General features: G+C 35.5%; 1 protein-coding gene across 1 annotated transcript in view; it reads right to left on the bottom strand.

Annotated features, from left to right (window-relative positions):
* Window positions 1-7,320: 7,320 nt before the first annotated feature.
* The window catches only part of LOC121417014 (sushi, von Willebrand factor type A, EGF and pentraxin domain-containing protein 1-like), a 77,942-nt gene continuing 73,238 nt past the window's right edge, over window positions 7,321-12,024 (bottom strand). The window contains exons 20-21 of the mRNA XM_041610554.1: window positions 9,356-9,512; window positions 7,321-8,282 (exon numbers count right to left, since the gene is read on the bottom strand). Of these exons, the coding sequence (XP_041466488.1) occupies window positions 9,371-9,512 (142 nt within the window). The 3' untranslated portion in view covers window positions 7,321-8,282; window positions 9,356-9,370. The remainder of the gene's footprint in view (window positions 8,283-9,355; window positions 9,513-12,024) is intronic.

The following is a 12,024-nucleotide window of genomic DNA, read 5'->3' on the forward strand; positions in this document are numbered from 1 at the left end:
TTATCAAAATCGGATGTGAAATAAGAAAGTTATGGCATTTTAAAGTTTCGCTTCATTTCACAAAACAGTTATATGCATATCTCGGTCGGTATGCAAATGAGGAACTGATGACATCACTCACTCACTATTTCTTTTGTATTTTGTTATATGAATATGAAATATCTTTATTTACTCGTCATTGTCATGTGAAATGAAGTTTCATTCCTCCCTGAACACGTGGAATTCCATTATTTTAACATTTTGTGCTTCAGGCAAGGAGGTCCTAATCGTCAAATTCGTAAAAAATGAAATATTGTATAATTCAAACAATAAAAAACAAAAGAAATAGTGAGTGAGCGACATCATCGACTCTCTCATTTGGATGTAACTGGCTCGTTCATATAACTATTTTGTTAGAAATAAGCGAAACTTTGAAATGTCATAACTTTCTTATTTTACATCCGATTTTGATTAAATTTTCAGCATTGTGCTTGTCTGATTTTTCTCTATTGGTTCAAATTAACATTTTTCTGAGGTGGACTTGAACTTTAAACATTATTTGAATCGTGCAATTGAGTGTTCGAAGGCTGATGAAGCATAACGTTTGTCACCCCCATGCCAGATATCCTCATATCTATATTTAGAATATATGAATTGTCTATAATCAAAATTTTTTGTTTGTGCACTTATGTTTATTATGTTAATTCTCAGTTATACGACGGAACGTCGTCATATTGTATATATATTTTTTTCTGTTGGACATGAATAAATTTCAATTCGAATTCGAATTTATGGTAAATAAACGGTTCTTGAAAGCTTTTCTGGGAAAAGGGAAAATGGGGGAAGGATGAGGCAACAAGGCGAGTATAAGAAGAGAGTACATAATGTAATATTAAATACATAAGTTTCATTGGGCGATTTCAATTCGATATTGCTGATTGACAAAAATGTATTAATATAATTAAAAATTTAACACTGATTCTTGAAATGGTAACTTCTGAACTGCCTTTGCCCAAATTGGGAAGATAATTGACTTTGGAACTGTTTTTGGCGGAAGAATTAGGTCTCATGATTTACTGTTTCAGTTATCTTCATAAATGGCGATTTATTTTTAAAATAAGCTGGCTACGATACCTTCTCTGGTCAGATATGGAATGTTAGATATTTATCCTATCCAATGGTAGTAAACATTCGACCCTCTGATTTCACGTTTTTACTTTTTATGAATTTTTCAAAAGTGTCATTTTATCATACAAGTCTACGGGGAATGTTTTACGTGCCTGACACCCACGGAAGACACCATCAGTCCACTCATCTTCTTGGCCATGTCGGTGGGGAGGGAAGATCCTCGTTTCCGCTAATTCTGTAAGATTCCATTTTCCCTGTGATTTTTTGTTTCACCCACTTCAAATCCCCCTTTTCGCGGCGAAACACAATTATGTCATCAAGGGCGTACCACTGATCTGTATATTACCCTGGGCCCCGCCTGACAAAGATTGACCCGATCAATCTCAATATAATTATGGAAATCCATCAATGTCATAATAATGTCTTTCGAAAACAAAGAGAAGCATACTGAATTGTCAAGAAAGCAATGAATGTATGAATATACATCATATCTAGAAAATGTTTAGAACAAACACGTATTTTAGATGTTGATGTTGCTGGCTTTCCATAGTTGTTGATCGGGTCAATAAATTGGAACTCATTGTAAGAGGGGGGCCCCTGGTGGGTGTTTCAGAAAGCTGTTCGTAAAGTTACGTTTCACTTTACGCATGACTGGAACCTGTTCTCAGGCGCTAAGTCAGTTGCATATAGGGATATCATTTAGAACAAGAAATGGTCACCAGTCGTGCGTAAAGTCACTCTTAACTTACGAACATCTTTCCATGAATTTGATTGGCTGAGAGGCCCTGTTCCTATGGTAAATGTCGGATGAAATGGGACTTGTCGGATAAAACGTCCGACAAGTCCTTTCATGAAACGCCCCCCAGATCACTGGGACGAAGACTGCCTCAGGTCCAGAGTGCGCCAGATAACTTTTTTCTCCTTAAATTCAATTGAATCGATTCACGTTATAATCGATCTCTACGTTTCATTTTACATTCAAAATCCCAAGAAAAAGCGAGCATTAGTCTTTATTTTACGTTTATGACGTATACATATTTCTATAAAAGTAAATTTAAAAAATCAAATGTAAAATTAAATATAAAATATTAAAAACAAAAAATTTTGAAAAAATATATCTATATAATAATATTAACTGCATTTAAATTAAACAAAAAAAAGTATATTTTTCGTTTTAAGTATGCATGTGGCATAATTAATTAGCTAATTTGCATATACGTTTTTTGGAGGCAAACTCGTCTGCGGTAGATGAGTGCCATACGATTAAGTTTGTCTTTCCCTCATTATCCCGGTCGTTTCTGTCCTACACCCCCCCCCCTCCCTCTCTCTCATCCTCTCTTTCATCAGGGATGTGTTCGAAAGGATAGGACACTTAAAGCTCAATACATTCGAAAATCTACAGGATTAAAATAAAAACATCCCAATCACTGACAAAGCACTCCACGGGGTTTGATATTCCATGTGGCGTGCCGATGTTAACCCTTCGGATCCGAATGGATTCTGCCGAAGCGAAATATCAGTATTTACTCTTTTGTCTCTAAAAGCATTGTTTTTCATCAATCTCTTGAAATTTCAAATTAGTTATGGACAGCAAAAGAGATGCCCTTGTGATGTTTTCATGCCAACATGATAGAAAAGAATCGTGAAAAAAGGACATTTAAGTTCATAACTACTTCCAAAATCGACAAATTTCAGCATTTTCCGACAATTCGTGCTATTTTAGAGCTCACTCATTTTGAAAAATACATGATTATGAACATAGTTTGTATCACAATTCATTCGTGGTCATGCGTGATTCTCAGATAATAAGCTTTTAATATTACTCGAATTATGATGATTTCTGTTCGCTGATACCAATTATACCTACTAATCATTATCAAACACCCCACCAGCCAAATCGAAATTCGAATTTCTCTTGTTGCTAAGAGAAATTGTCGGCAAATGAACATGCCTGTATAGTTGAAACACCTGAAAAGACATTGTTAAAACACATGTTTTAAGACAATTTCCTGTCGTCGGCTCGTCAGATGGGGTTAAAGCAGGCTGGTACTAAAGCCCGCGAAGAGATTCCTATCCTTCGCAGCACTTAATAGAATTTCAACTTTTGGATTTGTGACGTCATAAACGAGCAGGTGCCCCATATGTTATTTGATGTAAAATGCATAAATTTCATATTCATTAATGGTTTGTGATGACTTTTTTTCTTTTTAGGAATGGGTTTGAAATGATTTGTCTATTGATATACTGAAGGTACAGTAAAACCTTCGTCAATTTTCTGAGACAATGACATTTCAATTACTTGTTACCTACAATATATAGGGAAGTTGCTTGCAAATAACGTCACAAAGCAAAAATTAAAGTTCTAATAATTGTTTGATTCTTCGATGGATTTTTTCTTGAACCTTCGGCAATAATTTTATTAGAAGTTACCATTTTTACAGTCAACTTTTTTGTCAGGGCGAACTTTCCTTTAAGTTGTTTTTAAGTTTCGCTTAATTTCACCAAATAAACTCCAAAAAAAGTTTGGAAATCTGACTTTGATCGATAATCCCTCATCGGTTTTAGTAAGTATCAATGTGTAATTAATATTAATGAATGGACCATTTAATTCTCTTTAAAATGATACCCTCCATGATATGATAATGGTTCACATGGAGGTGCAGTGCCTTGAAATGTGGGGCAAGGTCAAATTTCCAAAGCTGCAAAATGACACAATATTGAAAGTCACTGTTCTTTTTTCCTTGGTGACGAGTTTGCGTTTTTTTTTAATATTCTCATGCACCTTAATATCAACATTGACATGGAATCAAACACAACTCTGCACAAGCAGACACACAACAAACAAATACACATGAATGGGTATTTCGAACCACGACTCAAACCGTTATCTCACAGAACCATCACTGCAGAAGCAGGGGCTTGATTTGAATGGATTTTTATCTGTATTGACACCGACCGTCAAAAGAATCATGTTCTGTATTGACCCTTCATGTTTTTGCAGCTTTTCAGTTCAGACCTCATCCAACAACTTTGAATCCTGCTCTTTTCGTGATGGTAATCTTAACAAGCATGGTATCATTTTAAAGAGAATTAAATGGTCTTGTAAATCATATAAAATATAACTCGTGTAAAATAGGGAGTTATGAGAAATTAATGGCCAAAATCAGATTTCCAAACTTTTTTTTGCTCGTTTTGCAGCTTTTCAATTCAGACCTCATCCAACACGTTTGAATTCTACTATTTTCGTGATGGCATGATCATAATAAGCATGTTATCATTTTAAAGAAAATTAAATGCTCTTTTGAATGATGTAAAATATGCATTGTGTAAAATTAGGAGTTGTGAAAAATTAATGGCCAAAGTCAGATATCCAAACTTTTATTGCTCGTTTTGCAGCTTTCAATTCTGACCTCATCCAACACTTTTGAATCCTACTCTTTTCGTAGAAGGCATGATCATTACAAGCATGTTATCATTTTATTATTAAGAAAATTAAATGATCTTTTGAATGATGTAAAATATGCATTGTGTAAAATTGGGAGTTAGGAGAAATTAATGGCCAAACACAGATTTTCCAAACATTTTTTGAGGGGTTTAGTTTTAAAAAAGGGTACCAGTTACATTTCCAATTCATTTTTTTTTTCATTTCATTACATGGCATATACAATACTTATATGCCTACTCATATTAATGTAATATAAGGATGGACTCCTTGAAATTTGAGATTAGCAATTTTGCAAGCTTGTGATTCATGAAGATGTTTCATTAAAGTCATGAAATAAAAAAAAATAGTGAGGGATATCACCAACTCTCTCTTCCATGTCCCTGTTTGTGCATATGAATGTTTTGTGAAAAATAACTGAAACTTTGAAATCTCATAATTTTCTTATTTGACATCTGATTTCAATACATTTTTTTTTAAAGCATGATGCTGGTTTGATTTATCTCTCATTCAAATCCAATTTAAGGGGCCAATTTACCTCCTTTTACATCTTTATGGGAAATTGAAAAAAAAAGTATATTAATTAATACCAGGGACCATTAGATACAGTCATTCATAATTTAAGAGTGATTTTAAGAACTGGTGATCCTTTCTTGTGGTAAATCATATTCACAATTACACGTTCATCGGAGAGAAAAAAATCGTCATTTTTTTTTTTTTTTTTTTTTTTCGATTTCTTTCCCCAAATTTGTGAGCGAAATTCAACTCTCTTTCCCTATTTCCACGACCGCTCCAACAACGCTCGGGCGGTGTGACCAGGCCTTAAGAAAGGTTAATACCTTGGTCATATTTGTTCTACGGTGGCCGTAAGGCGAGTCGAAAACAGCCGTTTTAACATTGTTTGTACCAACTACATAGGTGGTTTGAATTAAAATTAATAAAACGGCTGTTTTTGACTCACCGTACGGCCGCCGTAGAGCAAATGTGACCAAGGTATTACCAGTCGTAACAGCTTTATGAAACACCCAACAGAACAGAAGACATGTAACAATGCATGATATGTAACATCAAGTATTTAAGTTTATTGCACGTTCATAAAGCCATAAGTCATTGATAAATGTGGGGGTTAGACATTTGAAGCAGACGTCGCAGCACAAAAAAAATATACAGCCCGACCCTTGCAACACTATATGAATATACTGATTATCTCACGATTCGAATCAAAACCTTTAATGGTAAATACCTCGTCAAAACTATCTTACTTGCACTACTACATGAATGTATTCTTAAATGTTTAATGGAAGAATGAAAGGGGAATAGTACGATCCCGAAGGAAAAACAATATTTTTGTATAAACTCTTTATTATGATAATAAATTCAACGTTTGAATTCAGATGAAAGGATGACCTTAGAGCTGTTAAACTTTTTTTTAAAGCACTGACGAAAATTACAGCCTCAAATCTGAATCATACTAACAGTATAACAATAGACATGATGTTCAAGGGAGAAACATTGGTATGATGTCTTTAACGTAAAAACACTATTTCTCTGCCTAAAGTTCCTGCTATACGATTTCGGGTATTCTTTTTTTTTTGCTAAAATGTTGAGGTTCGTCATGGAGGCAACACCACCGATGGAATAAACAAAATCCGGTCCAGCCAAGACTAGTGAAAATTTCATGTGGGAACTGTTGCTCGAGGCAATAAACATAAGGGCTCTGTAATGATATAACGCCAGCTATTGGCAGACATATTCACAACATGGCTAAGATCATGACCACCTAGTTATGTCATTATCAGATGTCTACATAGCCGGACACATATTACAGTGTCGGAAACGGGATCGTTAGATTCCCAACACACACATTACAGACTCTTGATGTTTTTTCGTTTTTTTTTCTTAGGGTTGGTCTCGCGGACCAACGTATTCATGCTTGACATTTGATTAGTGGGAGCAACGTTTCAATCACTGAAAACAAAGGAAAGGAAATACCAATTTTTTTTTGGTTATTACACAGAGAATGAAGATCCTGTTTTGTATCAACTTTAAAGCTTATGTATAGTTTTGGTAAATCCACCAAAATGCACCTATCACTATTCCAATTCATTGCTAGCTAATATGAATGGATATGCCCTATAACAGTTATGATGTGGAGGATATGAAACGAAAATGTGTTTTACAGGATAAATTTTGCGATTTTACATGGAAATTTAACTTGATCGGGTCACCCGATCAAATTAAAATATCTGTGTGTTTTTTTCTTTCAATTAAATACCATTCCAAATCATGGAATGGGCTGAAACTTTCAAGATATGTTCTTTGTCTGTAACTTTTGGATATCTAATCACTAAATTTATAAGATAAGTGCTTGAATGCCCATTTTTTTATTTAAAACAAGCATCGCCGAGAGAGGGCGCTATATATCCAAGATTTGAATACTTGAAATTTTCTCAGAGAAGTGCAGTTGGAAAAATATCTAACGGTCTCTACGCTTCAGTAAGACTGTCATATTAGATGATATTCGATTATCAATCACATTATTGACCCTTTACCAAAGCTATACACAGGCTTTAAATGCGAACAAAAGTATTATACACGAAAGAATGGATTGAAACTCCCACTAGTACAATGGGCTGACCATGCACAGGAGAATAGTCGTAGAATAGAACACAAATTTCTTTACATAGAGGGCCTGCTATTAAGAAAAGTCTTACGTTCCATGTAAAATGATACATATAGTTTTGGATTCAAATGAAATGATCATTCATGCCTATAGTTTCATCATTTACGATTTTGTGTCGCTCAACTGGGGAGATATTTTGTAAATCTGAAGTAAATATTACTACCAGGATGGAATACCGCCCTCGCTGGGGAGGACATCAAAGATCAGGAATACTGACGATTATCACAGTGATGGGTATCATAACGATGATGAATATTCTAATGAAATGATATGGGATGCCCCAATTTAGTGGTTTATTGAACTTTAAAAGGAATTTGACCATCTGGTTCATACTGAGACAATTGCCATCAATACAAACGTATGAGGATTGGAGGGGGGGGGGGCAACATTCTAATAAGTCCCACACCTGGCCCTGGTGGACATTAGCTTGAATTAAACTAAGAAGGGTCGACCAATGTCATACTTTGCAACTTGCATGATCAACTGGACTGAATCCAATTAAAGGAGGAATGCCAACATGGTGAAATAAAACCATATTCTACCATTAATATTTGAGAAAATGGAAAATGCCAGGGAACGATTTTACAGTCAAGACATTGCACTGTAGCAAATGCTTAAACAGGCTACGGAAAGGACAGTTAAGTCTACTACACATAAAGAGATTGCATTACAGTTAAATCAGGCTTGATAATACTTTATTTCCACTATTGCACTTAACCCAGTTAATTCAATACAATCTTGGAGAAACTTGATGTCTGAACAAAATACTGAACAGAATAATCATTATCTTCATCATTATTATGATACTTCTATTACCGTCCAATGTTCAAGATCCAGGCATGGATGTCATTATCAATTACAATCAAAGAATTTGAATTACGAGTTGACCCTTTGAGGTCAAAGGTCACATACAGCAGGTCAGATGGCCGAACTCTGAGTTAATAACGGTCAGATCGATTATAGCTTTTGAAAATGAAGGAAGATGAGAGTCGATAGAGAAGTTAAGTAGAATAGGCCTGCACACTAGTAGTCAGTCATGTCAAATGCCAGCTGAAAGAAAAAAAAAACATTTGAGACTGCATAAATAAAGTTGTCATCAATATTACTAATTTGGTAGGATTTGTATGGCCCGAGGTCAATGGGAAAATGAATTAAAACAAAATGCAATCTTATTCCCCTTCTTGGGCAAACTGATGATGTCATATCCCCACTTTATTTTTATTTCATTTTACAAAATTAGGTTTATGTAATAGTAATATGTCCATTTATATAGCGCAGTTACTATGTGCATATACTCAACTGCGCTTTGATACTTGGTATCATATTTTTACCCCAGCTGTAGCTAAGCTCCCATATTAACAGGCACTAAAGCGTTCAAGGAATAAATCCTACCGGGTACCCATTCACCTCACCTGGGTCGAGTGCAGCACAATGTGGATAAATTTCTAGCTGAAGGAAATTACGCCATGGCTGGGATTCGAACCCACGACCCTGAGTCCGGAGACTAATCCACTGGCCACAACGCTCCACATAAGGTTTATTCATTTTTTTTCTTTCAAGAGCCAAGAATATTGGAATAACATCTGATTATTATTAGACACTATTGCTGCAACTCATTTCATTTAAAGGGGGAAGTTTTATTCACACATGCATGAATATATGAAACAATTATGATTTCACGTAATAACATAAGAAAAAGGAAAGTGGGAATGTGACATCAGTCCATGTAATATTCATGATCATGTGCATATAACTGTTTTCACAATGTATTGCTACATTTGAGAATTCATTAACTTCGCCATTATCCAATTTTGATGAGATTTTCAGCATTTTGCTCTGTGTATTTTACTTATTTAGATATAAATATTTTCAGCCCAGGACATCCCTTACCTCTTCATATTATTTTCCAATATTGTTTATCACACTATATGTATGTTTTTTATCTTGGATGCAAGTATAAGGCCATATGGGCCTACCGATAAAGAGAAATCCTGAAATCCTGTTGGTTTCTGGATTTTGCTGACATATTTTTCAGATCGAGTTTGCGTTCCAATTACTAGGTATAACCCCAAAATTGCATCTTCCATACATTCTGTTAACGTGAGTTAAGTACGACAACTTACCTATTCACCATGCCACTACTTATTGAGTGGCTTGGAGCACACTCCCCGAAGACACGAATAGCAGCACGCAGCGGACACGCCATGCTCATTAAGGACACAGCAATCCTCCGCGTCTGCGTTTTTCGAAGGCCGTGACACCCCACCAAAGAACAAGAATCTAAGAAAACAATGAAATAAAGAGAATTACACACTATTCACACACAAGAAATCTCTGGTTGAAAGGATAGCATGTTCACAGTGTGGTCACACGGTGTTGAAAGTGTGTTACAGTGTAATCGAAGAATGTCGACAGTGTATTTCGAAGTATGTTGATGGTGTTCTAAAAGTTTGTCGAGTGTATTGAAAGTGTGTTCAGTGTGTCGAATGTATTGAATGTGTGTTCAGTGTGTCGAGTGTATTGAATGTGTGTTCAGTGTGTCGAGTGTATTGAAATTGTGTTCAGTGTGTACTGAAAGTGTGTTCCGTGTGTCGAGTGTATTGAAAGTGTTCAGTGTGTCGAGTGTATTGCAATTGTGTTCAGTGTGTATTGAATGTGAGTTCATTAATTGTGTTGAGTGTATTGAATGTGTGTTCAGTGTGTCGAGTGTATTGAAATTGTGTTCAGTGTGTATTGAAAGTGTGTTCAGTGTGTATTGAAAGTGTGTTCAGTGTGTCAAGTGTATTGAAAGTGTGTTCAGTGTGTCGAGTGTATTGAATGTGTGTTCAGTGTGTCAAGTGTATTGAAAGTGTGTTCAGTGTGTCGAGTGTACTGACATTGTGTTCTGTGTGTATTGAAAGTGTGTTTAGTGTGTCAAGTGTATTGAAAGTGTGTTCAGTGTGTCAAGTGTATTGAAAGTGTGTTCATTGTGTCGAGTGTATTGGATGTGTGTTCAGTGTGTCGAGTGTATTGAATGTGTGTTCGGTGTGTCGAGTGTATTTAATGTGTGTTCAGTGTGTCGAGTGTATTGAAAGTGTGCTAAGTCCGTTGAGTGTATTGAAAATGTGTTTACAGTGAGTGCAGTGTATTGTAAGTGTCTAGACAGTGTCTTCAATGTGTTAAGCGTGTGGTAACAGTATGATTCAGTGTACACAGTGTTTTGACAATATGTTGTGTTCACAGTTTGTGTTCAGTGTGAAATTTTGTTCGTGAGACTATTTTATTGAATCTGACATTGGTTCAAACACAGAAATAAATAAATGTCTTCAACATATTAGTCATAGTTGGCATCTAGTTGGTCTGTACTTTGTTTCTATGTGGTTTCAGATAAACACACCACTTGCATGCTTTTATTGCTAATAGGGAGTTTTCGCATTTACTACGAAGCAGCTCACTACAATGCACCAATTCCCTTGAAAATGCAAGTCAAATCGCAATGGAGAGCTGAGGGGCTTTTGTTGAAAGTTGGTGAAACGGGACAGTAGCGGAATCTCTTGACTAAGGAAAACAACACACTTGCAATTGTTTGTCCGGTGCACATCTTTAGATGATCTGCTGTCCCGGTCCACCTAATTTCCGACAAGAGCTTCTCAGCTCTGTAGTGTATGCCTGAACTCTCGAATAAGTCAAATGTACAGATAGTCTATTTCTACTCAGTCTATATTTATTTTACTCTTTATCAAACAAAAACACTTCTCATGAAGACTATGGGCCTATGAGCAAAAAATCTGACATTATCAATACCAAACAATTTTTTTGTATAGATTTTCACATAATATCCATCCTCTTCCTATCCTTTTTTTTCTTCATTTTTCTTGATCATTAATTTTTCTTTGAGGAGGTAGTAATGGTCCCCATCCCCTCCATCTTAACCCCAGTGCCCCGTCTTACAAAGAGTTACGATTGATCAAATCAATCGCAACTATGGATGGCCAGCAACCTCAACATCTATTATGCATGTTTGTTCAAAATACTTTCTAGCTACGATGTAATATTCATGCATTCATTGTTTTCTTGAAAATTCACAGTGCTTCACTTTGCTTACAAAAGACATTGTGCAAATTTCCTGTAGGAAAAAATTATGACCCTAGTGGAATGCCATAGAGTTATAATTGATTGGATCAATCGTAACTCTTTGTAAGATGGGGCCCTGTTCTCTTAAGCCCGGCGCACACTATGCAAGTCGTTGAAATCCCAAAATCATAGAAATTGTGATAACATTTGATATGAATGCCCCAGCCAATAAAATCTTAGCAATCAGAGTTCAGAATACTGGTAAGACTATTTCTAGTTCGAATCTAGTTTGAGAATCCCTGTAATAATGAGAGCAAATTCAAATCCGAATTGTAAAGATATCATCGTCGGCTGCGTCTTAATGGACTTTGCTCCGACCATAGGGCTTGCCGCAAAGCATTATTATGAATATATCAATCCTAACATAATGCCGAACTTCAAATAAGATAAGTACACTTCCAGGAACTTTTGCAATTAATGCAAAATACGATATATTACAAAATTTTGTCACATTGGATCGCAAAGCGCACATTGTGCTGTGCAAGTCAATGACATCAATACCAAAGGGACTTTACCAGAGTAATTTTAACAATTTTTTCACAATTAATAGTAATGTGAATACATATTCAACAAGTAATATTAATGATTTTTATCTCCCAATATATATATATAATTTTCCTAGAACTGTTATTAGATATGAAGGCCCTTTTATCTGGAATCTTTTGCCATCAGCAATTAA

This window comes from Lytechinus variegatus, chromosome 6 (genome assembly GCF_018143015.1).
Source record: "Lytechinus variegatus isolate NC3 chromosome 6, Lvar_3.0, whole genome shotgun sequence".
NCBI lineage: Eukaryota > Metazoa > Echinodermata > Echinoidea > Temnopleuroida > Toxopneustidae > Lytechinus > Lytechinus variegatus.